The 24,739-nt window shown below is 54.0% G+C and overlaps 2 protein-coding genes across 3 annotated transcripts; one reads left to right on the top strand and one right to left on the bottom strand.

The window, feature by feature from the left end:
- Positions 1-288: 288 nt before the first annotated feature.
- Rmnd5b (required for meiotic nuclear division 5 homolog B) lies at positions 289-12,533 on the top strand. Of its 2 annotated transcripts, XM_013508101.1 has the most exons (11): positions 289-378; positions 5,385-5,462; positions 5,543-5,701; positions 7,825-7,970; positions 8,080-8,220; positions 8,758-8,858; positions 9,051-9,217; positions 10,372-10,537; positions 11,551-11,653; positions 11,752-11,906; positions 11,987-12,533. In XM_013508101.1, the coding sequence occupies exons 3-11, from the start codon at positions 5,563-5,565 to the stop codon at positions 12,048-12,050; spliced, it is 1,182 nt and encodes a 393-aa protein (XP_013363555.1). In that variant the 5' UTR covers positions 289-378; positions 5,385-5,462; positions 5,543-5,562; the 3' UTR covers positions 12,051-12,533. The 2 variants fall into 2 exon arrangements, with proteins under 2 accessions (XP_013363555.1, XP_005376097.1); XM_005376040.2 differs by lacking the exon at positions 5,385-5,462.
- Positions 12,534-13,229: 696 nt separating this feature from the next.
- On the bottom strand, positions 13,230-16,911 carry Nhp2 (NHP2 ribonucleoprotein). The gene is made up of 4 exons (XM_005376038.2): positions 16,668-16,911; positions 16,515-16,584; positions 14,454-14,559; positions 13,230-13,583 (listed from the first exon to the last, which is right to left on the bottom strand). The coding sequence occupies exons 1-4, from the start codon at positions 16,825-16,827 to the stop codon at positions 13,458-13,460; spliced, it is 462 nt and encodes a 153-aa protein (XP_005376095.1). The 5' UTR covers positions 16,828-16,911; the 3' UTR covers positions 13,230-13,457.
- Between the last annotated feature and the right edge of the window lie 7,828 nt (positions 16,912-24,739).

The following is a 24,739-nucleotide window of genomic DNA, read 5'->3' as shown; positions in this document are numbered from 1 at the left end:
GGACGGACGCCCCTCCGGCGCGAGACTGCGCACGCGCGAGCCCTGGCCGCGCGCCCCCACGGCGACTTCCGGTTTTGATGACAGCGGCGCCGGAAGCCAGCCGGAGCTGCGAGACTCGGTGGGAGTCGCGGGCTCGGGGCGCGGCCGGTGAGGTGAGGGGTGCGGCGGGGAGGGCAGCCGGTCGGCCGGGCCCAGCCGTCTCCGGAGACTCCCTGCCAAGCCCCGGAAGCCAGTCGGCCTGGGAGCTGGAGACCCGCAGGACGCTTGGGTCGGAAGAGCCCCCGCGGCCCCGGCCCCGTTGCCCCGGCGCGCCCGGCCGGCCCGAGGTAACCTTGGGAGCGAGGGCCTCCGCACAGCGGCGGAGCAGGGTGCTCGCAGGTACGTAGGAGTTTGCCAGTCATTCGCACGCGGATGCGCGTGGAATCCCAGTAGGGGCTGCTGTCTGGGAAATGGGGGGGCTTTTCCCTTCCAGTTTTGTTTAACGGGAAAAGAAGGATCTGACACGTGACGTAGGGACGTGCGGAAGGGGCAGGGCCGTGTGATCGGTGACGGCGTGAGTGGGGCAGAGGAGCGGGTCCGAGAAGATGGTCTGTGTGGAGACCCAGTAAGAAGGGCCCAGCCCTGGGACAGGCGGACGCGTGTCCAGGCGGAGGGCGGGTCAGTGCAGAGGCCCCGAGGCAGAAATGGACTGGCGTGGTCAGGGAGCAGGAAGCAGGCTAGTGCGGCCAGGGTGAGGGCAGTGACGGGAGGCAAGGGTCCGTCTGGTCTCGGTTTTGTGGGTCCTGGAAAGGAGTGTGGGTTTATTTTTCGTATGGTTGTGATGTGTTGGTTGAGCAGAGGTTGATAGGTGGAAGAGAAGGGCTGTTAAAGTGTGAGAATCGGGCCAACAGAAGCCAGCGTTTTGCGCAAACTTACCTGCTCCCAGTCCCAGGAACCCTCTTGTCTTCGGATGCTACAAACTGGCAGCGATGCCCCGTGCCTTCCTTGCTACGGACTTAATATTTACTTCCTGAGCCGGGCATGGTGGCACACGCCTGTAATCCCAGCACTTGGGAGGCTGAGGCAGGAGAATCGTTGCGAGTTTGAGACCAGCCTGGGCTACAAAGTGAGCTCAAGGCCAGTTTGAACTGCATAGCGAGACCCTGTCTCAAAAAGACCCACCCCCCCAAAAAAAATTTACTTCCAGCTCTTCCCGCCTGCCCCTTGGGTTTGAGCTCAAGTTTCGGGAATAGAGGCACCATTTAATCAGCAGATAGGCCCGGGCCTGGGCCCTGAAAGGAGAGGAAAGAGAAGACTGATCTCCAGCCCCTGAGCAGCTGTCGGTGGGGGCTGATGGTACTCCAGCTGGGAGTTACCATGCTGCTTCCACGGGGAGGACTCAGGTGTGCTTGATGTCTGCACCCCAGACTGGTGTGTGAGACCAAGAGAGGCAAGGAGATGTCGTCCATGGGGAGCTGGTGATTAAACTGCAGCTCATGTTCTCCATGCAGAGAAGCACAGAGGATACTCTAGAATCCGGTATCTGTCGTGTGCAGAGGAAGTGAATGTGTAATTGCAGAGGGCTTGTGTGTCAAGCTAGGGCCGATTGTTTTGAGTCACAGGCTCGCTGTGTAGTTAAGTCTGGCCTTGAACTCACTATGTAGCCCAGGCTGGCCTCGAACTCACAGTGACCCGCCCACCTCAGCCTCCAAAGTGTTGGGATTACAGGTGTGCACCACTATGCCAGGCCTGATCTTCATTTTGGAGGGATCACCCTGATGGATCATTTCAGTACCTGTGAGACCTTGAGGGAGGAAGGCTTAGGACCAATGGACATGAAATTCCAGTCAGTGGCCCCTACATTATTCATGAGATCCGTCAAAGACAAATGCACTCACACTTCCTTGTGTCTAGTACAGAGGATGGGCTGGTTTCTGCACTGTGGCTCCCTCTGAATCAACTGAGTTAGCTCCTGTGCTCTTCGGATAACTTTGTTCCCCTCATACTGGGGATTGAATCCAGGGCCTCTCACATGCTAGGCAAGTACTCTACCATTGAGCTATAGTCCCATCCCTTTGTTTTTCTTTTTGGTTTTGTGAGATAGGGTCTCACTACATAGTTCAGGCTGGTCTAGAACTCACTTTGTAGCCCGGGGAGCCTTGAACTCGTGGTGATCCTCCTGCCTCAGCCTCCCAAGTGCTGGGATTATAGGCATATACCACCAAGCCTGGCTTTTCCCCATCCCTTCTTATTTTGAAAGGTCTCATTAAATTGTCCAGGGTGGCCTGATGAGTGATCCTCTTCTCTCAGTTGAGAGTAGTGGAGATTACAGGTGTGGCCCACCATACCTGGCTCTTTTCCTCAGCACTTCGGATGGAATACCTGCAAGCACTTGTTTTCCCAGATCATTTTTTTAAACTTTATTTTTAGCCAGTAGTGGATTTACATCTGTAATTCCAGCATCCAGAAGGCTGAGACAATCCTAGGTTCCCTCTGAGTTTGAGGCCGTTGTATCTCAAAAAAAAAAAAAAAAAAATCCGGTGGTGCCAGAGGTCAATCCTGTGTTTTGGTGAGCACTCTACCACTAAACTGTTACAGCCCCAGTTGCTTGTTTTAATTTTAAAATTTTAAAAAATTTTTTTAGGTAGTGGGGATTCAAACCAGGATCTTCTTGCCGGGCTACATTCTCACCCACACCAGCCACCCCGTCTACCACCTGTTTTCCTAAAAGTTTGAGACAGTTTTGTGAAGTTGCCCAGGCTGAGCTCAAACTTGCCTCCTGCCTCAGCCTTGCAGAGTGCTCGGATTATGAGCATGCACCACCACACCTGGTTTAAATTTTTTATTGAGTTGAGTTTATTGAATTGATCACACTACATTCAGACAACCTTAGGTCAAAAATATGCAGAAAAAACCCTGTTGGTGCAGGCCTGTAATTGTAGCACTCTCAGAGCCTGAGGTAGGAGGTTCACAAGTTTGAGCCCAGGGTGAGCAACCTAGTAACTTACCAAGATCCTATTTCAAAAAGAAAAGAAAAAGGGGTGTATGTGTGTGCTGGGAAGGTAGCTGTGTGTAAAGGCCCTGGGTTTAATCCTCAGTATTGCAAAGAAAAGTACTGCATAGGATTGGCCAGGGGTATAGCTCAGTGGTAACCCATATGCTTAGGGTACATGAGGCCCAGGATTGATCCCCAGCTCCAAAACACTCTTAACACTAAAAACTTTTAAATTACAATAGAGGAGGGTGTGTGTAGGTTATAGCAAGTCCTATCCTATGTTGTATGAAACTTGAACGCTTGTAGATTTTGATATCCAGGGGTATCCTCCAACCAATTTCCCATGGATACCGGGGGATAATTGTACATCCTTTTATTTTGTATATCTTTTGTTTGCCTTGTTTTGTGCGAGTACATTTTTAATTTACACAACTGCTATTCTGCCAAGACTTCATTTTATTCCCTGTTAAGCCAGGCATGGTGGTGCAAGCCTGTAATCCCCGCACTTGGGAGGCTGAGGCCAGCCTGAACTGCATAGTGAGCCCCTATCTCAAAAATACAAAAAAATAAAATAAAACATTCCCTACCAAGACCGTGTTTTGGGATTTTACTGATGTTGCTCTGGACATGTCTGGAGCAGTTTCTGAGTGCTGCCTGAACTTCCATCATGCCTCCCCACACGGTGCTGAATTTTGATCGTCTCCCCACTGGCCACAGCAAACAGTGCTGGGGTGAAAATCCTGTGTCCATTTTCTTCCCTTGTCTTTTAATAGTCTCAAGATGTTGACTGCTGGTGTCAGTTGGCATCTGACAGGGCCAGACTCTGACTCTGGTCAGATCCCGACCTTTCCTGGGGCAGGTTTGTTCCCGGTAAAGTGTGCCTCTGGTTCCCAGAGACTCTGGGCAGACCTTTCGTCCTTCCATCTTTCCCGTGAGGTTCCCACAGGCTGCACACTTCACTTCCTGTTCCTTGTCATCGTTGGTGGTTGCTGTACATTTATTGCAGCCACAGGTATTTGCTGCTTTCCTTGCTGGTGAAGCAGTCGCTTGTCTGCTGGTGCTGAGAGTGCCTGTGAGGTGGAGTACTGAAAGGAAGGAGCCTTGGGGCAGCATGGGCTCCCTCCCACTCCTCCACCGCCCAGCTCTGTGACCTTGGGCAGCTACGTAATCCTTCAGTGTCTGTGCAGAGCAGGGCTAATCACCATACCTAGCTTGTGTGTGTTTCTGTAGAATTAAGTCAGTGAGTTAATGCGTGTGAAGTCATTAGTTGTATCTGGCACATAACGAGCCCTTGTGAAGTGGCAGCTGCTGGTCAGAGCAGTGAGATGACACTTTGGACAGGAGGCCCTGTTGCACGTGGCCCCTGGCTCGCTCATCCAGGTGTAGACATTTGTGCAGGAGCGAGGGGGCGGAACATCTTCTGAAAGCCCTGATTATGAATGTCCATGTGCTCTCGTCATGCACAAGGAGAGAAAGTACGGCTCTATAGTGGGCCCAGCTGCCATATCCCTGTCACCTGGCCAGCCTGGGAGGGAGACAGTGATTGCAGGATGAGGCCAGGACTCGCTGTGGGAAGAAGAGTCTGGTGAAGGTGGGAGGAGCCCACGGTCTGCTTGGACCCAGGATTCTCTTCCAGTCGTTACTCTGCCTGCTTAGAGGATGAACAGGCTGTGACAGCGAAGAGTAACAGCCCTGCCTTTCACGTCCTGTGGGTGGGTGCACAGGAAAACTGACTCCTGCTGACAATCTGAGGATTGTCAATATCGATGTCAGTGGCTGCTCTCCATGCAGGGAGGCAGTGAGCTGGGTGGGGAGGGTCAGAAAGGGGGTGCAGGGGCGGGATACAGGGTGGGGAAGACGGTGTTACACTAGAAGCAAGAGCGCTTCTAGTGTGGTGGGCGAGGTGGCCTTCGCTCAGCTCAACACCCAGTGCAGGTGAGGGTAGAGGGAACCAGGTAAGGCAGGCAGGGCCAGCTGCCTGCAGCAGCGCCTGTGCTCACGTGGAAAGGGGAGCTGAGAGCGACCGGGGAGACCAGTGCCTGGAGGCCTGAGAGCCGGGGTCTGGGCTGGCTGGACATGGGCACGCATTCACCAGGAGGCCGAGGGGAAGCTGGGGCCGGAGAGACGGGCCAGACCCATCAGGTCAGCACAGCTGCATTTCCATCTACCGTGCAAGGACTGCCCTCATGGCTACTCTCAGCACATGGAAAACCACTTCCACTAGTCGAGATGCGGCCATCGTGAAGTACAAAAATACACGAGATAGGACTACGTGCAGTGCATGGAGTTTTAGTTTGTTGTGTACCCTGCTGACTGCAGGTGGAGATGAAGAAAAATAGTAGGGTGTAAAGAATTGAAAACTGATTTTCTCACTATGGTTCCTACGCCCGCGTCTTCCCCTGGCACCTAGTGGAGACTGGTGGGGAGCTGTGGCCAGATGTTCTGTGAAGCGAGGGCTTTCCCACGACTTCATATACGACCCAGAAAGGTGAGAGGGCTGTGAAGAAATAAAGGGTCAGGGATCCCTCTGCCCCTGGCGCAGGGGCTGACCCTCCTGACCCTCCTCAGGCTGACCCTCCTCAGGCGCCATGGAGCAGTGTGCGTGTGTGGAGAGAGAACTGGACAAGGTCCTGCAGAAGTTCCTGACCTACGGGCAGCACTGTGAGCGGAGCCTGGAGGAGCTGCTGCACTACGTAGGCCAGCTGCGGGCCGAGCTGGCCAGCGCAGGTGCGTGTCTGCCCAAGAGCCCCGTGCCGGCTTGCCTGCGGCCGTGGAGGCCCAGGCTGTGGTGGCAGGGTCCCGGCAGGATGATGGTTAGGATGCTGCTATGTGCATCTCTATGACTCTGAGAAGGGAGAGACCGGCAGCCTCAGCTCTTGAAAAGCCCAACAGGGGCTGGAGATACAGCTCAGCGGCATAAGCGCCTGCCTGGCAAGCGCAAGGTCCTGAGTTCGATTGTCAGTACCAAAAAGCAAAGCAAAGCCCAACAGAAGCGGGGCATGGTAGCACACGCCTGTAAATCCAGCACTCTTGAGAGGCTTAAGCTGAGAATCATGAGATCAAGGCCAGCCTGGGCTGCATAGTGAGATGTCCTGTTTAAAAACAAAACAGAAAGATACTAATTTACCTGAAATGTTTCCATTTCCATTTTGTTTTTTCTGTTTTTTTTTTTGTTGTTGTTGTTGTTTGTTTGTTTCCTTATTATGGTAGGGATTCAACCCTGGACTTGATGCATGCTAAGCCAATACTGAGCCCCATGCTTAGACCCTGCTTTTCTGTTTTTATATTTTAATTACCCTTAAGGTAATCTCAAATTCACAAGAAGTTTCCGAGAATAGTGTAAGTAAATCAAATACCCCTCACCAGACTCCATCAAGCACTGTCTCAGTATTTGCTGTATCATTCTCCTGCGTTCTGTTGTTACTTTTTAGCCATCTGAACAATAAGTTTAGGTGTCTCTAACCCTTTAGTGTGTATTTCCTAAGATCAAGGGCCCTCTCTTCTGTAAGTGCAGTATAATTATCAAAACCAAGAGATGAAATAGTGATGTAACATTATCACCTAATGGCTACAGTTCAACCATGCCATTGTCTCAGAAATCTGATTGACTCATTGTACTGGGGACTGAACCCAGGGTCTTGAACTGAACTATATCCACAGCTCTTTCCAGTTTTTATTTTAAGACACGGTCTCACTAAATTGCCCAGGTTGGACATTCTCAAGTCATTTTCTTCCCCTGCCTCAACCTCCTGAGTAGCTGGGCTCAGGAGTACTGTGCCCAGCTTCTGTTATTTATTTTAATGTATAAATTACCTTAGACATAACCAGGGAAAGCTGATGTGGTGGCACACGTCTGTAATCTTGGTACTGAGAAGGCTGAGGCAGGAAGATCACTTTGATTGCAAGGCCAGTCTAAATTACATAGTAAAACCGTCTCAAAAAAAAAAAAAAAAAAAAAACCAACCAGAGGAACCCACAGTTTCGATGTCTTTTTGCTTGTTCAAGCTGTAAGTCACCGCTCATTAAACTCATCCTTTTAGAGTACACAATTCAGTGACTTTAAATTTGCAGAGTTGTACATTCGTTAGTAATTTCTAATTTGAGGATACTTTTATCATCCCCACAAGACACCAGACCCATTGACATTCCCCTGCCCTGGCAGCCACTTTCTACTCTGTGCGTCTGTAGAGTTACCTGTTCTGGACCCTTCAGGTAAAGGGAGCCACCTGTGTGGCCCGTCGCACTCGCTCTCTCGTTGGCATGGTGTTGTCAGGGTTTTTCCCTGCTGCCCGGGCTGAGTGCCACAGTCTGTGAATGCTGACTGGCATTCTGTTGTATGGCTAGACCCTATTTTGCTTATCCAGTAAGTGACGGACATTTGAGTTGTTCCTACCTTGTGGCTGTTAGGGATACTGCTGCTGTGATATTCTTGTACAGGTTTTCCTGGGGACACGTGATCTTGCTTTCCTTAGAAGCAGAATTACTGTGCTATACGGTAACTCTGTTTAACTTGACAGGTAAACATATAATTCTATGTGTGATACAGTAAATGATCTTAAAATAAAGTACCTGACCCCCAGAAAGTGCCAAATGGCCTTCATGTCACAGCGGCCTACAGCTTTACAGACGAGGGTGTGAGATCTCCGAGACTGGCCTGTCTCACCTGGCTGCTTCCAGGTCATGCGGTGAGCACGTGGCTGGGCTGCAGCAGAAGCTGGAACCGCGCTGGCGCCCGGGGCTGTGTCCTGCTCACTAAGCAGGCATTTGGAACAGGAAGCGGAGACACAGTCTGCGTGGAAGTGGGCCCCTGGTGCTGTGCTCGGTGTCCCGAGTCCACTGTTTTCCCGCAGCTCTCCAGGGGACCCCTCTGTCAGCCACCCTGTCCCTGGTGATGTCCCAGTGTTGCCGGAAGATCAAAGATACTGTCCAGAAACTGGCCTCGGACCACAAGGACATCCACAGCAGTGTGTCCCGTGTGGGCAAAGCCATCGACAGGGTGAGTAGCCGGCCTGGGGTGGGGCGCATCGGAGCTGGTGCGTGCAGTAAGGCCAGGAACAAGCAGGAGCATGGCATCTCAGGGCCCTGTGCGTCCTCCTCCTCCTCAGAACTTCGACGCGGAGATCTGTGGTGTGGTCTCTGACTCGGTGTGGGACTCACGGGAGAAGCAGCAGCAGACGCTGCAGACGGCCATCGTGGAGCACCTGTACCAGCAGGGCATGCTCAGCGTCGCCGAGGAGCTGTGCCAGGTGAGGGCTGGCTGGGGACCTGCCCGAGTGCCCACCTGGCTGTTTTCTGTGTTAGAAGGGAAAGCAGTGTTCCCGCCATCAAACAGAAGGTAGCCCTAAAAACTTTGTATGACAAAAAGCAAATCTTCTGATTTCCTGTTAGAATTGGGTGCCGCCAGGGTGCTGGGCTGAGGTCTGAGACTCCTTTATGGAAAAGGGAATTGGTGAGATGACAACGTAACCCTCGCTGGGCGTTACCGACACCCTGCACTGAAGTAAAGGAGACTCTGCCTGATGTAATGAGGGGGACTGACGCTGCTTAACACCGGCCTGGGTCCCTCTCCCGTGCTTCGGTGGTGGGGGCAGGTTGGCAGTCTGTCCTGAAGTCACTGTGAGGCCCTTGCCTCCCCAGAACAGGAACGAGAGCAGCTGGCAGAGTGCGGCTCCTCAAGCATCTGCCTCAGTGCAGCCTGTCTCTGGCAGGAGTTTTCTGTGTACATAGCACAGTTTTGGAAACACTTGCTTGCAGTGGTGGGATCACTCTCTTTATCCCCACAGGAATCAACCCTGAGTGTGGACTTGGATTTCAAGCAGCCCTTCCTGGAGCTGAACCGCATCCTGGAAGCTCTACACGAACAGGACCTAGGCCCTGCCCTGGAGTAAGGATGCTGGGGTGGGCCACACCTCTGCCCCAGCCTTTTGGGACACAGGGCTTGTCTGCTCCTCAGCTCCTCCATATGCTTGACCTGCCTCATCTGTCTCGGGGCTTGGCCGCCGTCCTGTCAGGTCCGGGTTCTGCCAGGGGTCCTGCTGTCCCTCCAGCTCCACTCACCCAGCCCCTTTCTTCCCAGGTGGGCCGTCTCCCACAGGCAGCGCCTGCTAGAGCTCAACAGCTCCCTGGAGTTCAAGCTGCACCGACTGCACTTTATCCGCCTCCTGGCCGGGGGCCCCGAGAAGCAACTGGAGGCACTCAGCTACGCCCGGCACTTCCAGCCCTTTGCCCGGCTGCACCAGCGGGGTAGGTGCCCAGTATGCAAGGCGGCTGCAGCTGGACCCAGAAGTCGTCTGATGTGTCTGGTTAGGCGTTGAGCTGGCAGCTCTGCACCCACCTGGGATTCTGTGTTGTTCAGCCTTCCTACTGCCGGGCTACCCAACACCCACCTAAAGAAAAGGTTCAGTTTAGCTCATGGTTCAAGGGTGTGGGGAAGCAAAGATGCTCAGCTTGTGGGAGCTGGGAAGCAGAGCAGGGGACAGCGCCAGAGAGGAAGAGGCAGGGACAGACAGAGACTCTAGCGCCACGCCTCTGTGACCACCACACACTGCAGGGTGTTTCCACCTTCCGGGCAGATCCCAAAGCAATCACGCTGACGCCCCGCCTTAACCACTAGTGGCTCTGTTGCCTTCCCCACCCCGAACCCTGATCAGTCCCGCCTTGGCACAGGGTGAATTCCAAACCCAAGGGTCAGCCGCCTCCACCTCCCCGCAGCATTTAGTGTCATCTCAGACCAGCTCAGGCGAGCACACCCAGAGCACGCCTTGCCCCTGGGAGGGGGGGCTCTGTACCAGCACTTGGGCTGCCTCCTGGGCCTCCTTCTGCACTCTTTCGATTGCCTTTGAGTCTTGCCTTTAAGACGCTCATCAGAGTAACACACGTTACTTTTTCTCTAACCTTACTCATATTTACTGCTTGAAAATTAAGGGTAGAGAGCCTGGTCCCATGTATGAGTCTGGGCTTGGTCCTCAGCTCCACGGGAATGAACGAATGAATACCACAAAAGCCAAGGGATGGCCAGCTTCAGCTGGAGACTGCTGCCCTGAGAGGCTGAGACCTGGGATCTGCACCACTACAGCAGGGGGATGAGAGCTGTTAAATGACCTCAGGGCCAACCTGAGGCGCGCACTCGACGCGCTTAGGACAGGAAGGGGACAGGAAGGGGACTCCCGTTCCATCTGATCCCACGTTGGCAGTGCTTGTCCTTGCTGCGCAGAAACAGCTGGGAAAGTCCACCTCCTGTGGGTTTCAGAGAATTCGTGTGCCTGAGGCCATTTCAGTCATGGTCTGGCCAGGCGTCGGGACAAGGGCTCACCGGGCTCCGTGCTGTGCGTCATGGCTCTCCCGCCCTGGGAATGGACAACCCGCATCCCCTGAGCAGCACCCTGGTTGTCTTGTAGAGATCCAGGTGATGATGGGCAGTCTCGTGTACCTGCGCCTGGGCCTGGAGAAGTCTCCCTACTGCCACCTCCTGGACAGCAGCCACTGGGCGGAGATCTGTGAGACCTTCACCCGGGACGCTTGCTCCCTGCTGGGGCTCTCTGTGGAGTCCCCCCTCAGCGTCAGGTACTGGTGCTTCCAGACCAGCCTGACCCAGCCATCCTTCCACACAGACATTCCTTGCTTTTATAGGTGGCAAACAGAGGGCCCTGCCTCCCCTGCCCCTCAGCCTGGATTTCTGAGACCCTCTCTGCTGAGCCACGCTCTTCCTCGCCCCACACTCAGACCCCACTTCCCTTTAGGGGGACTTGAGTGGCAGTCAAACACGGATCTAGGGCTCGGCTTAAAAGTCTCCTCAGTTATATTCTCCCTAGCTTACTAGGCAACCCAGTAGGTTAGTCTTGATTATCCTCACTCTACGGATGAAAATGCAGTAGGCTCCCGATGTGAACTGGCCTGCCACGCACCTCACAGGGAGTAGAGAGCACTTGGGCTGAGCCCAGAGCCACACCCCCACGGTGGACAGCTGTCGCTGCCACGGAGTCCCAGATCCATCCCAAGATGGCAGACTGACTTGGTCTCGGCTGCCCTGTCACTGGACATCCACGTCGTAGAACAGTACTTCCCAGCACGAACATCAGTGGCCCTTTGATCCAGTGACCTGTGTGGCACCACCATGTGTCACGCGGTGTTCTGTCACCCAAGGTTCTGCCAGCAGACGCTCCCTCCCCCGCTGTCATCCTGAGAGCTGAGCCCACGGTGCTCACTGTTAGGTTTATCCTGACAGCAGAGCGAGCTGGTGGTCCTGCAGGTGGGGCCTTTCAGATGCACCACAGTCCCCCCACAGGAGACTTTACAGTGGTTCGGCTCAGCAGGCATCTGCCCAGGGGCTTCCTTTTGTCTTTCCCATAGGTTCTTAAATTTGAGGGCACATTAGAATGGGTCTCCACAGTTGGACACACTAACTCTGTATGTGGCATTTATGAGTGAGTGACCTGAGTGATCTACGGAGACCGGCTGGACCTCAGGCCACTGTCAGTTCCTGTCTCACGTCCTGTGCTGAAGGCACAGTGCCCTGGTCCTTCTGTCTCTGCTGGTTCTGGCGCCAGCCACTCCAGCTCTGGCTGTCTGTTCTGCAGCTTTGCCTCTGGTTGTGTGGCGCTACCCGTGCTGATGAACATCAAAGCTGTGATCGAGCAGAGGCAGTGCACCGGCGTCTGGAGTCACAAGGACGAGTTGCCGGTGAGCCTGAGCCCGAGCCTGGCAGCCAGAGGGGCCAGCCAGAGCTAGGTGCCGGGCAGGACAGGAAGTGGAACTCACACCTTTGTTGGCCTCTGCAGATAGAGATCGAGCTAGGCATGAAGTGCTGGTACCATTCCGTGTTCGCCTGTCCCATCCTCCGCCAGCAGACCTCAGATTCCAACCCTCCCATCAAGCTCATCTGCGGCCACGTCATCTCCCGAGACGCACTCAACAAGCTCATTAATGGAGGAAAGTAAGTCCCCTGCCCCCACCCCTCATCCTGTTCCAGCCTGGCCTGGCTCACCCGAGACGCTCTTGCTTCTCCTTCTGCAGGCTGAAGTGTCCCTACTGTCCCATGGAGCAGAACCCAGCAGACGGGAAACGCATCATATTCTGATTCCTGCCTGGAGGACTTTGCTGGAAAAGGCTTTCTATTCCATGAGCCACAGTCCAGCTCGGTGGGCTGCATGGACTGGGACTCCTTTCAGAGCGCCGGCTGAGGGCAGCGCCGTGGGGCAGAGCCTCGGGCAGAAGCCTGGGAAGAGGCGCCATCACCCCACCCTAGGTTGAAGGACTGCTGGCCTCTGCCCTCCTACTCTTTGTTTCCGTTTGCCCCTAACTTAGCAGCAACCCAAGCAGCAGAGGCCTTGGCCACCAGAAGCAGAGATTTTTCCACCCCTGCCCTTGGCCATCTCACTGCCAGGCCAAGGCTTGTGTCCACTCCTGCCCCACAGTCCGGAGTGTCCTGCTGTAGCCCTCGGTCAGGTTATACAGCCTCAATTGTACATATCCGTTACCCACTGTAAATAGCACAGCGTAGAGCTGAATGCCACTGTTTTATAACTGAGCAAATACAGCCTTCTATATAGCCGCCTCCTTACCTGCGGCCAGCCCTGACCTCAGTACAAGCAAGCACCGCGTGTCTGCTTTTGACAGGTGCAGGGCACGGCCCTGTGGCTGCTGCTAACAGAGCCCTGGCCGGCAGTGTCACCTAGCATCTGACGGGTGGCAGATCCTGCACGAGTTGCTTTCCCATGTGCATGTATAACATCATACTAGACGCCAGCAGAGGGGTTTAGGAAGGTAAAAGTGTGGGGTTCGAACTGGCTTTTGACCCTCACACCCTGCTCTTTTCAGGTGAGTCCTTACGCAGTTTGGTTGCCACGTGTACTGAGTGCTGTGCGGGCCACGTGGTCACAGTGCAGCCTGTGGGTTTGTGTGTAGACCCTATTTCCGGTGCAGTTCCCCGTGTAGGGGTAAACTGCTCCCATGCGGTCCGCAGGGCTTCTAAGTGCAGGGAAGAACGGGGGGTTTCTCACATAGGGGCTGCAGGTGTCTGTGAGGCTCGGCTCGAAGCCCCACCTCTCTTGGGTGGGATGAAGAGTTGAGAGCTCGGGAGGGCAACAGTCGATGTGCAGCTGGAGCCCTGGGGGCCAGCAGAGTACTGAGTATTCTTAGGGTGCCCAGCACAATACTGAGTACTTGGTGATAAAGGTTCTTTCGCTCTTTCCTATGTGCCAACTCTGGCCCTGGCAGCAGTTGCTACACCCCCCAAAAAGCCACCCACAGACTCGGCACATTTTAGTCTTAGCATTTACTTCCCCACCCCACACCCCTGGACCTGTCCGCACTGAAGCTCAACAGGAAATGGCACCGATGGAGAGGACTTCGGCTCTGCCTTCAGGAAACAGTGCTGGCGCTGCGGGAGTCTGTGCCCGGAGTCGGGGACGTGCTCTGAGCGTGAGCGGCCGGCCCACTGCTGGTCCAGTGGCTTTCATGGCTGCCTGGGTTACTGCGGAGTCCTTCACAGGGGTGACGGCAGGGCCCGCACCTCTTGCAGGCACTCGTCATAGGCGCCCTGGTACTCCTCGTGGGGCTTGACCATGATCACACAGGTGGGGCGCTTGGAGCCCGCAGCTGCACCCAGGTCCTGCAGAGACCCAGAGAGCAAGGGTTTGGACAAAGGGGCGCAGCCTGCGTGTCGGGTACTCCATGTGGCCCACATGGACTAGGCTGGTGGACTACCCGACACGCAGGCTGTGTTCTACTGGGAGGCGTTGTGTGTAGAAACATTTCGAGAGGGTTACCATCATTTAAAATCTGGGGACTGAACCTAGGGCTTTCACACTGAGCCAGCCCTTAAAAAAATTTTTTTTTTGAGACAGGGTTCCATTAAGTTACTCAGCTGCCCAGACTGGCTTGAACTGGGGATCCTCCTGTCTTAGCCTCACAGAGTGCTGGGGTTATGGGTGTGGGCGCCACCTCTGGCTCATTTAAACTCAACCCAGCCTGGAAGTCGCAGGGTCTAGCAGCACCAGGCCTACATTTGCACGTGGCTACTGAAGGGCTCCAGCCCAGAAAGGGCTGCGTCCTCCGAGTGTCGGCCTTCGCCCATGCCCTGTGCCTAGACCCGGGCCCTCTGTAAGGACCAGGCCCCTAAAATACCTGCTCTGAGTCTGCGCCCACTTAACAGAACCTCTGGGTTCTTGAAGCAAGCTCACATCCCTGTTTCCATTTGCACAGTTCAGGGGAGATTCCTGTTTTGTAAAAAGGAAACATTAGCTATTCGGGAGGCTGAGGACGGAGGACTGGGAGCCCCAGGCCAGCACGGGCTAAAGTGAACGCAAGGCCAGCCTGCGTTATGCACGGCGACCCTGTCACACAAAAAGCAGCAGACCCAGCTATGGGAAGCGAACGTGGGCACGGTGCACATCGAAGCAGTGCAGCCCACACGCGAGTCTGGAATTCTTAACACTTCAGTTCCCAGACTCCTCTCCCAGGGCCCAGCTCCTCTCCTTACCGTCTTGGAGGGGATATACACATAGGGCAAGTTTCGGTCCTCGCACATGACCGGGAGGTGGCAGTACACCTCGACTGGCAACGTGTCTCCTGCCAAAACCATGATCCTGAAATGAGAGAAACTGTCCTCATTTCTAGCTTGCTCCTTCCTTCCTTCCTTCCTTTCCTTCCTTCCTTCCTTCTTCCTTCCTTCTTCCTTCCTTTCCTTCCTCCCTCCTTCCCTCCCTCCCTCCTTCCTCCTTCCCTCCCTCCCTCCTTCCTTCCTTCCTTCCTTCCGTCCTACAGAGCTACCTCTGGGCTGGGCTCTGGGGCACCCTCCCTGAGGAGCCCAGTTACTAACAGGCCACCAACCTCTCAGGGTGCAGGGCTGTTTGGAAAATGCCTTCTGGGGGGGTCCCTACCTCCTGACAGCATGTGAGTGCCACCAAGCAGGACAAGTGGCACCATGCAGGGAGGAGGGTCAAGGGGCAGTCCCACGGGCTCCTGCTAGGAGGTGACACTGATGGACCCCTGACGTTTGCCAGGCACCCCAGAGAGGTCCTGGGTGGGGAGATCACATGGTGGAGAGAATGGCACCAGGTGCTGCTGGTTGGGAGCCTGGGAGGTCTTGGGAATCCCGGATGGGGAGGAAGCAAACAACAGAGCTAGAGACTGGAGGTGTCACCCCGAGGGCAGGAGTGCCCAGCCAGGAAGCTCACACCGTCCCAAGAGGGGAACGCTCTGCCAAAGGCCCAACTCCACACCTAATTTCCCTTCAGCATTGTAGACTCTGCTGCCTCCTCTTCCATCGCCCGGCCTGGCCTCAGCTGCCCTGTCCCCTCAGTACGTTCTTCCTGGCCAACCCAAGCCACAGCCACGGTGTCAGGTCCAACCTAGGAGCCACTACTCACTCCCGAGCCTACTTTCTCCGGCTTGGTCTCTCTCCCAAGCGCCAAACATGTAGTCATCGTCTATTAGTGTCTCCAAGGTGCCTCGGAACGCGTCTAAAACCAAACTTGGGGCTTTTTGTGGCAGTACGGAGCTCAGACCCAAGGCTTCTGCATGCTAGGCAGGCATTCTGCCGCTGACCCCCAAAGCCAGTCCTAACTCCCTGTCCACACTCCCTGGCTGACACCCTCTTCAGCCAGACTTTAAAGCCAATTCAGACTGCCTCCTAACCCACACCTACTCATGACTCTTAAACCATTTCTCAACTGCGAGAAAAATCATTTTGTGGTACTAGGGAATGAACCCAGGGCCTTCACACCAAGCTACATTCCCAGCCCTCGCTCAAACTTGTGGTCCTCCTACCTCAGTCTCTCCGAATGGTGGAATTACATGTGTGTATACCACACTTGGCTAGAAGTACATATGGTTACCTCCTGGTTTTAGCCATCTGACCCATGAGAGCTCTGAGAAGCTGCTCACTGTGGCTAAACAAGGCTCATGCGGAAGTCCACCACTCCTCCGAGACCCACTCGGGAGAACCTGCTTCTCCCAAATTAACCCTTGTGTCTTTGGAGCTTACTTCACACGGGACCGCTCTGGGAAACGCCCTCATCATCCTCACCACCACCAGCTAAGACTCAGCTGCATCTCCAACCCCAGCATCCGTTCTCCTCTGTCTGCCTCGCCGGGACACGGCAAACGCCCTGAGCACCAGTGGGGTACCAGACGGCTGGGCTCGGAGTGGGGGAGGCTGACCGCTGGGTCTCAGTGGGAAATAGACGTATTACCCTCGGATTCTGATGCAGGCCAGCAGAGTAGTGAGGTCATCCCCTCTGCAGTTTGCGTTCTCCTCGAGGCTTTCTACGCAAACATGTGACTGTGTGTGACCATCTGGCCCAAGCTGTTGCGGGTCGGGGGAGCGCCGAGGGGCCGCGCTGGGTTTGCTGAGAGCGGGGCTTAGGGTCCCGGCCCTCTGGACTCACTTCCCGTAGGTTTCTGGACTAAAGGGCGCTTACCGACCGCCTCGCTACCTGTGCATGGGCTGGGTCATATGGGGGTGCTCCACTTTGGAGCTCCCCCGCAGGATCCTGGTCACCAATCAGAACTGCCTACTCTGGCGGGGTTAGGTTCTTACCCTTTCTCGCCTTTGTTGACAAATTTCTGAACCTCCTTCACCCCGCGCCGGATTTGCTTCTGCTTCACAGCTGCAAAGACAGTGGTCAGCCGGCCCCCGATCCCCGACCCCGGCCCCGACCTCGGCCCGACCCCGACTCCGGCCCCCCCGCACCTTTCTTGATGCACTTGTAGAGCTTCCGCGTGAGGCGCCGAGATGCCAGGGGCTGCGCGATGGGGTTCAGATTGACCAGCAGCTCATGGTAAGTGCGCTCCCCGCCGCACGCCTCCGCCGGAGCCTCAGGCCCATCCGGATCTGCCTTTATTTTGGTCATCACAGCGGCTGCAACCACCGGGTCCCTACAAGATCAACCCACGCGGCCCGCCGCCTCGGGAATCACTTCCGGGTCACACAGCCAGATGAACGCCGCCGTACGCCGCCGCAACCAATGAGGAAAGGAGGTCTCTGACGCAAACCAATCCTTGGCGTTCAACTCCTTACCAGCCGAGGGGGCGGAGTCTTGGCTCTGGGGGCGGGGCCGCTGTGGGGCTCGAGCAGGTTAGGGGCGGGGTTTGAGTCCCCCGACCCCACGGAGGGAATCTGAGGTCGGGGGCGGGGCCGGGAGAGTGGGCGGGGCCTGATGGATCGGAAATAGGACCAACTCCGCAACTCCCTGGCCCGGACAGCGTGCGGGGCGGTGAATCTGATCGCATCCCGGCGACTGGGAGCGCCCGATCACCTTCCCAGACTCCGCTGCAAGGGAAGGAACGCGCTCTCGGTCTGGACCCCTTTTCTTAAAAGAAAAAATAGTGCCATAAATTCACCACTGTTGCCCTAAGATATCACCAATCTACTTCTGTTTGTTTTGAGTTTTGAGACAGGGTCTCGCTCTTAAGTTCAGATTGGCCTTGTTTTTTTTTGTTTTGTTTTTGTCTTTTTGACACAGGGTCTGGATATGCAGTTCAGGTTGGCCTTGAGCTCACTTTGTAGCCCAGGCTGGTCTCGAACTCACAACAATCCTCCTGCCTAAGCCTCCCAAGTGCTGGGATTATAGGCGTGTGCCACCACGCCCGACGAGATTGGCCTTGAACTCACTATGTAATCCAGGCTGGCCTTGAACTCGCTGCAATCCTCCTGCCTCAGCCTCTCCAGTGCTGAGATTACAGGTGTGTGCCACCATACCTGGCTTCTTTTCTTTTTAAAGACAGGTTCTTGCTAATAGCGCAGCCTGACCTTCAACTGCAGATCCTCCTGCTTCGGTCTCCCAAGTGCTGGGATTGCAGGTGTGCGCTTGCATACACCAGCAACTTCTATCTTGGTAGATTTCTCTGTTCTGGTTATTTCATAGAAGCAAACTCATATAAATATGTAGTCTCTTATGACTTCTTTCTCTTTGAACTTGTGTAAGGCTCTTTGAACATATGTGTTGTGGCATTCATCAGTACTTCTTTCTGAAATACCATTGCCCACATCTTGTCTGTTCATCAGTCGATGCACACGTGGCCATGGCGATAACACTGCTGTGAATGTTCACGTCCAAGTGCTGGTGTGGTCATAGGTTTTCAGAACTAGAATTGCTAGGTCGGATGGTAACTGTGTTTGACAGTTTTCCAAAGTGGCTGTGCTGTGTTACCCTCCCATCAGCAGACTGCCGGGTTCCAGTGCCACTTGCTGCCTGACATTGTCGGTGCAGTAACCCTATGAAGGAGCATCTTGGGATGCTTTTGCTTTGCATGTCCCTAGTGGCTAATGGAAGTGAGCATATATATGTGCTCTGAGTCATTTAATTTTTTTTCTTTTTGAGACAGGGTCTCACAGTGTAGCGCAGGCTAACTTGAACTCACTGTGTAGCCCTGGCTGGCCTCAAGCTTGTGGCACTCCTCTTGCCTCAGCCTCCCAAGTGCTGTGAGTCATTTGAATATTTTGTTTAGAGAAATGTTTATTGAAAGTCTTTCCCATTTTTAAATTCAGCATGGCTTTTTTTTTTTTTTTTTTTGCGGTACCAGGGATCAAACTCACGACCTCATGCTTGCCAGGTAGGCGCTTATGCCATATCCCCGGGCCTAGCATGGCTTTTAAAATTGGTTCTTTTAAAGAAAACTTTTTTGCAGTATTAGGTTGTTTTAGTAACTTTTTTTCATTGCTGAGACAAAACACCCAACACTCACAAGTTAAGGAAGAACAGGCTTACTTCAACGCACAGTTTGCAGAGGTTTCAGTCCGTACTTAGCTGGCACCAAGGTGGGGCAGCATGGCAGGAAGAGTGTGGCAGAGGAGAAACAACCAATGGTGTGGCAGGGCAGGCAGAAGACAGCAAGCAGCCAGCAAGTGAAAAGTGGCAAGCAACAACCCTCTTTCTGTCCCTTATATTCCATCCAGGTTGTCCCTACTTAGGGTGAGTGGCACATACACCCAGGATGGGGCACCCTGAAATCCTGCCCAGAGCGATGTTCAACCAAACAGTGGACTAATTTAGTGATCACAAACCCTGATCTCAGCATCACACACTAGACCCAGCCTCCTGTGAAAAGCCTCGCTTATGAGCACGTGAGGCTTTGGGGGACAGCTAGACACAGCCATGACATAGGTTGACAACAGAATTGCAGGGCAAGTACAGAGACTTCCCGTAACCCTCCCGCCCTCTTCGCAGAGGCCTTGGCTCCCCTGTGAGGATTCTCGGCAGAGTGTGCACTTGTTAGATCCATGAACCTACGATGCTTCAGTAACAAGGCAGAGGGTAGAAGGGTGAAATTCCTGGAAGGAGGGGAGCAGGCCAGAGAAGGTGAAGTTCTCCTCCGGAACCCCAGCCCGGAACAAGAAGGCAAAGGCGTCGTAGGTTTCTGGAGGCCCAAGGTAAGCTCTCCGGAAACCATGAAAAGCACAGACTTCTACCAATGAAGCCCTGCCTAGGGATGCATGCGCTATAAGGCTTTGGGGGGACATCTAGATATAAGCCATAACAGCCTGTTCCCCCTTTTCTTTGTGATGATGGGTGGAGCGGGTAAAGGCAATGGGTTGAAAGGAAGCAGAGCCTGGATGTATGCATTTCCGGTCGCTACCATAACAAAGTACTATGAACTGTGAGGTTCCAATAACGGAAGCTGGCTATTTCATAGTTCTGGAAGTTGCAAGTCCAAAATCAGAGTCCAGGTGTCGGCAGGGCATGCTGTCTCTGACGGCTCGGGAGAGAATCTGTGCGCTGCCGTTTTTTAGCTTCTGGCGTCCCCAGTCCTGAGTGCTCCTTGGTTTGTGGACATGTAGCATCTGCCCTGCCACCACACGAGGGTTCTCTGTCTCTTCCTGTGGTGCCCTGTCTCCTTTATTTGTGGTGCTGAAAGTCAAACCCAGGGCCCTGTGCAAGTGAGGCAGCCCTTTACCACCGAGCAGCCTCTCTTTTCTCTAAGGACACTGGTGCTGTTGGACTAGGACCCACTCTGATGGTCTCACTTTGATCATCTCTGCACAGACCCGATTCCAAATAAGGTCAGAGTTACAGGTATCAGGGGCTTGGACCCCAAGGCCCCTCTTTGAGGAAGGCAGCCTGGGGGTGATGGGCATCAGTAGCAGGAGTGATGGGGTGCGGCTTTATCTGAAGGTCGGGCGGCCACAGGGCCACCCTCAGCCTCAGATTCCCGATCTGGGCCCTGAAGCACGCTTCCTTCCGGGCCAAGCAGAAGCCAAGCTCTCCTAAACACGTTTTCATCTGGCTTCTCCAGCAGATGAAGGAGGTGGTGCCACGGCTGTTCCGGCTCTGGCTGGCACTCCTGGCCTCCTGGCTTCCTGGCTGCTGGGTGTGCGGGTCCCCTCCACATTTCCTGGGCAGCCGCTTCTGGTTGCAGCACTTGCCACCTGCTTCATCTGTCACCCTCTGCCAGTGGCTTCCTCCTACGGTCTCAAAACCCAGGGATCCTCGTCTCCAGAGCACACCTCCGCCTCCTTTTTTTTGCTTTTTTTTTTTCATTCTGGTAGAGGTTGGTGGCATTGTGTGAGAGTGTGTGTTCACGCGTGTATGCAAAGCTGCCCTTCTGCCAGCACCGTGCGCCCTCCACAGTGCGACAGGATGCTTCAGCAAGTTCTGACCGCCACGTTTTCTGTTCCTGCGCCCAGGAAATGTCTGCTTCAGTCTCCGGCCTGTTGGAATCGACATCCGGGTCCCTGGTAGACGAGCAGAGCCGCACGGGCCAGCTCCCGTCCTCAAACAGTGCCAGGCGGCGGCACCCCGGCGGGCAGGGGCAGAGTGGCACCGTGGGCCGAAGGTTGAGCGCCCGCGCCGGCTGCCAGAGTCTCCCCTAGAGCCAGGCGCTCGGCCGTGGAGGCCGGGAGGCCGGGGCTGCGCCGTTCCCGCCCGGCACTAGTTCCTGAGCGCCTGTTCTGGGCCTGCTGGGACTGGAAGGTGACTCCAGAGGGACCTGTGGGAAAGTGCATCTCCTCGAGTGTCGGGTGAGGCTGCGAGGGACGGCTGGGATCCCTCAAGTGTGGATTCCTGCTGGAAACACTGCGGCCGCGGCTGGCCCTTATACGTCTGGGTCAGAAGACGTCGCCAGCCTGCGGCACCCTAGGAGGGGGCAGGACCTAGAGAGGAAGTGAGGTCACTGGGCGGGGCCTGGGGAGGAAGTGAGGTCACGGGCGGGGGCGGGGAAGGAGGCGAGGTCCCTGGGTCGGCCCTTGAAATGGGTACTGAGAGTCCGACCCCTTCCTGTCCTGCTTTTATTTTTACGGCTGCCGTGAGGTGAGCACTGTCCACCACCTCACGTTCGGCTGCCACAGGTCCAAGGTAATGGAGCCAAGTGACGGTGGATTGAAACTTGTGAAACTGAACCCAAGTGAGATGTTTCACTACTAGAGATGGAGCCCAGAGTCTTTGCACTGAGCTATATCACCAGCTTAAAAAATATTTTTCCTTAAAAATGTGCTTCAAGGCGTGGTGGTGCCCTCCTGTAATCCCAGCACTCGGGAGGCTGAGGGAAGAGGATCGTTGCGAGTTCAAGACCAGCCTGAACTGCATAGTGAGACCTTGTCTCAAAAAGATTTAAAAAAAAAATGTACTTCAAGGCAGGGCATTGTTAGTTGCCCAGGCTGGGCTTAAACTTGATGCCCCTGCCTCAGCCTTCTAGAGTGCTGGGATTTCAGATGTGTACAGTAATGGAAAGTGTTGTTACTGTGGGAGTAGTTTAGTTCTCTTGACAGTGGTTTGCTATAAAAGTTACCTTGGATGGGTCAGAGATACAGCCCAGTGGCACAGCACCTACCTGGCAAGCGTGAGGTCGTGAGTTTGATTCCCAGTACAAAAAAGTTCACCTTGGGTTTGGGGATGTAGCCTAATGGCCCAGCCCTTGCCTAGTGAGGGTCAAAGCCCTAGGTTCGGTACCCAGCATTTGAAAAAGAATTCAGTAGCAGTAAGCTTGACCCCCTCTTGTGCATTTTCCTTTACCTCCTTTGCTTTTGGTGGGGTACCGGGAATCAAACTCAGGACCTTGAGCTTGCAAAGCAGGCACTGTGCCCCTGGGCTATATCCCTGGCTTTACCTCCTTTTGCTCTTGCACTCTTTCCCTCTCGTACTATTGCAGAATATGTAGCAAACTAGATGGAAAACACTTTGCACCAAGGAGTTGGAAGGCAGCTTGTATTATGGGGGTGGACTGGTGGGAACTAGGTCCAAATCACAAGCCCCAGCTTAAAGTAAAATAGCAACCTATATACGTTTTGTAAGCAGGAAGTACAAAGTCGATAACAGGTTACTCTGTAATTGGTTACAGATATTTGGTCACACTTTGTCAGGCAGATGTGTCGGGGCAGGTTTAGTCAGAGGGGGCCATTCATCATGAGGTGGGAAGGTCTGGGAGAAGTTAGGGTCTGGGCAAGCGGGTAAGATTAAGTGTAGGGCTACCCTGTCCCGGGTAGATAGTCCTTGAAGCAGGCTAGCAAAACAAGATATGTGCATATGCTGGCCATTGTGTAGCTGGTCAGAGCTGAGTCAAGTTGTCTCTGAGTTGCAGCTGCATAGTTTAGTCAAGCCGGCTGAGTCTGATGGCCCAGTTATGAAGCTATAGTTTTAAATTTTTCTACTACAGTGCCTTTCACCTACAAATTACCAGTCTCAGGGATTTGGGTGCAGCAGCAGAAAGCAGATCAAGGGTTCAACCTGAGCTAGGCATTAGAGGAAGTGACAGTGAACTAGACTTTGCCTTCCAGAGGCTGCAGTTGTGTTGCATGATGGGGGAGTCCTGGGAGCACTAAGATCTGTAGGCTCCCATAAGGTGGCAGAGGGGGCAGGACGCCTGGAGGAGGGGGAAGGTGGTGAGGCCCAGTGTGCTAGGGGAGCAGAGCAGGTGGGGATGGGGCTTAGTGCCCATAAGAGAGAGGACACCCGAGGACATTTGAGATATGGGACATGGCAGTGGGCCAGTGCCCATGAGAAACTCCCGTGAGTAGTTGTATTACTTGGTGGAGGGAAACTGTCCCTGATTATGTTGGGTTGGCTTGATGTGATCATGAGTCTTTATAGGCAGAACCTTATTCAGCTGGTGATGAAAGAGGTTTGAAGCACTAGAAGGATTTGATTGCTGATTCTGATTGCTAAGGTGGAGGGTGATATAGTTGGATGAGGTTGTGTGTGCCTATAGTTCTGGCTACTTGTTTTTTGGTTTTTGTTGTTGTTGTTGTTTTCCGGTACCAAGAACTGAACTCAAGACCTTGCGCTTGCGAGGCAGGCGCTGTGCCGCTAAGCTAAATCCCCAGCCCTTAGTTCTGGCTACTTGGAAAGCTGAGGCAGGAGGGTTGCTTAAGCCCATGAGTTCAAGGCAACTCTGGGAAACACAGTGAGACCTTATATGGGAAAAAGACTAACCAAACAAAACAAAAACAGTGGAGAGGGGGCAAGTGCAGAAACCAAACAGCAGCTACAAAAAGCTGGATGACGACAGCCAGCAGGAAGGCTCCCAGGAACCCAGTCCTGTAACTACAAGGAACTGAACCCTCCCAATAATGGAAATGGCTTGGGGGAAGACCCCGAGCACCAAATGTGATCATAGCAAGTAGCAACATTTATTTGAGCTTGTAACAGGTTTAGCAGAGAACTCAGCCATGCTGGCAGGACTTCTGACCTCCGAGCCTTCGGGATGATAGACAGGGCAGTCTCCAGCCATCAGGTGGTATTTTTGGTACAGAAGCATCAGGGAAAAAATCCACCAGACTCCTGGCTATGTTGCTGAACTGGAAATGAAGGTAGAGGACTGAGGTGTAGCCCAGGGGTACAGCACTCGCACACGTGCATCATGGCATCCTGGGCTCCATCCCCAGCACTGCAGAAAAAAGAAAAAGAAAAAATATTTCACCAGGCATAGGGGCACACACCTGCAATCCTAGCACTTGGGAGGCAGAAGATCACAAGTTCGAAGCCAGTTTGGGCAGTTTAGTGAGACCTTGTCTCAAAAAATGAAAAGGGCCAGGGATGGAGCTCCATGGTAAGGCACTCCTGGTTCAATCCCCTGCATGGGAAGAAAAAAAAGGCAAAGGACACACAGTAGGGTGCACACAGTGGGGCAGGTTGTTGACAGGGCACTGTGGGCGCTGAATGCGTAAGTGCAGTCCCTGCTTCATCAGGTTATTGGGAGGATGGCGTGTGTATACAGTAAGCACTTAATAAATGTTGGCACTGTCGTCACAGCCAGACCTAGGTTTGGGATCTGCATGGATATTTGGGAGTTGCTGCAAAAGGGCCTCCGTGGGCTGGGAATGTGGCTCTACAGTATGGTTTGTGCCCAGGGTGTTCTGAGCTTGATCCTAGACTGCAGGAAAAAAAGGCGGGGGCTCTGGCTTCTGGTAGGAAGCCTGCTCTGGAGTCGGATTCTGCAGGCTGTGATGGGGTGAGTGGCACTGGCACTGGTGCACCCTGCCCCAGGGTGCCCGGTCCTAGCCTCTCTTGCCTGGAGCCCAGGGACCTCCTCTTCCTTGTGTGTAGCTCCACCCTGCGGAGCACTGTGGGATTACCAGCAGCTACTATGGCTCTGACACAGAGATGTCTGTCTTTTGTACAATGATCTTCCCTTTTCTGCAGTTTTGCTTTCTGCAGTTTCCGTTATTCACAGTAAACCGCAATCTGAAAATATTAAATGGAAAATTCCAGAAGTAAATAACCCATATGTTTTAAATAACTTTTATTATAGAATTTGGCTGTGATTGGAGGCTGGGAATATAGCTCAGCGGCACAGCGCCTCCCTGGCAAGTGTGAGGTACTGAGTTCAATT

Source organism: Chinchilla lanigera, unplaced genomic scaffold, assembly GCF_000276665.1.
Source record: "Chinchilla lanigera isolate Chin_1 unplaced genomic scaffold, ChiLan1.0 scaffold00007, whole genome shotgun sequence".
Classification (NCBI taxonomy): domain Eukaryota; kingdom Metazoa; phylum Chordata; class Mammalia; order Rodentia; family Chinchillidae; genus Chinchilla; species Chinchilla lanigera.
This window is presented reverse-complemented; position numbering and strand designations above follow the sequence as displayed.

What these genes read in the sequence shown, in the direction of transcription:
- Nhp2 (XM_005376038.2), bottom strand. Translation starts at nt 16,827, where the DNA reads ATGACCAAAATAAAGGCAGATCCGGATGGGCCTGAGGCTCCGGCGGAG. An exon ending in GTCAACAAAGGCGAGAAAGG is followed by an intron (nt 14,560 to 16,514) that starts GTAAGAACCTAA and finishes CTCTCATTTCAG; the next exon opens with GATCATGGTTTTGGCAGGAG. An exon ending in TGTATATCCCCTCCAAGACG is followed by an intron (nt 13,584 to 14,453) that starts GTAAGGAGAGGA and finishes GGGTCTCTGCAG; the next exon opens with GACCTGGGTGCAGCTGCGGG.
- Rmnd5b (XM_005376040.2), top strand. Translation starts at nt 5,563, where the DNA reads ATGGAGCAGTGTGCGTGTGTGGAGAGAGAACTGGACAAGGTCCTGCAG. An exon ending in GGCCGAGCTGGCCAGCGCAG is followed by an intron (nt 5,702 to 7,824) that starts GTGCGTGTCTGC and finishes GTTTTCCCGCAG; the next exon opens with CTCTCCAGGGGACCCCTCTG. An exon ending in TGCCCGGCTGCACCAGCGGG is followed by an intron (nt 9,218 to 10,371) that starts GTAGGTGCCCAG and finishes GTTGTCTTGTAG; the next exon opens with AGATCCAGGTGATGATGGGC.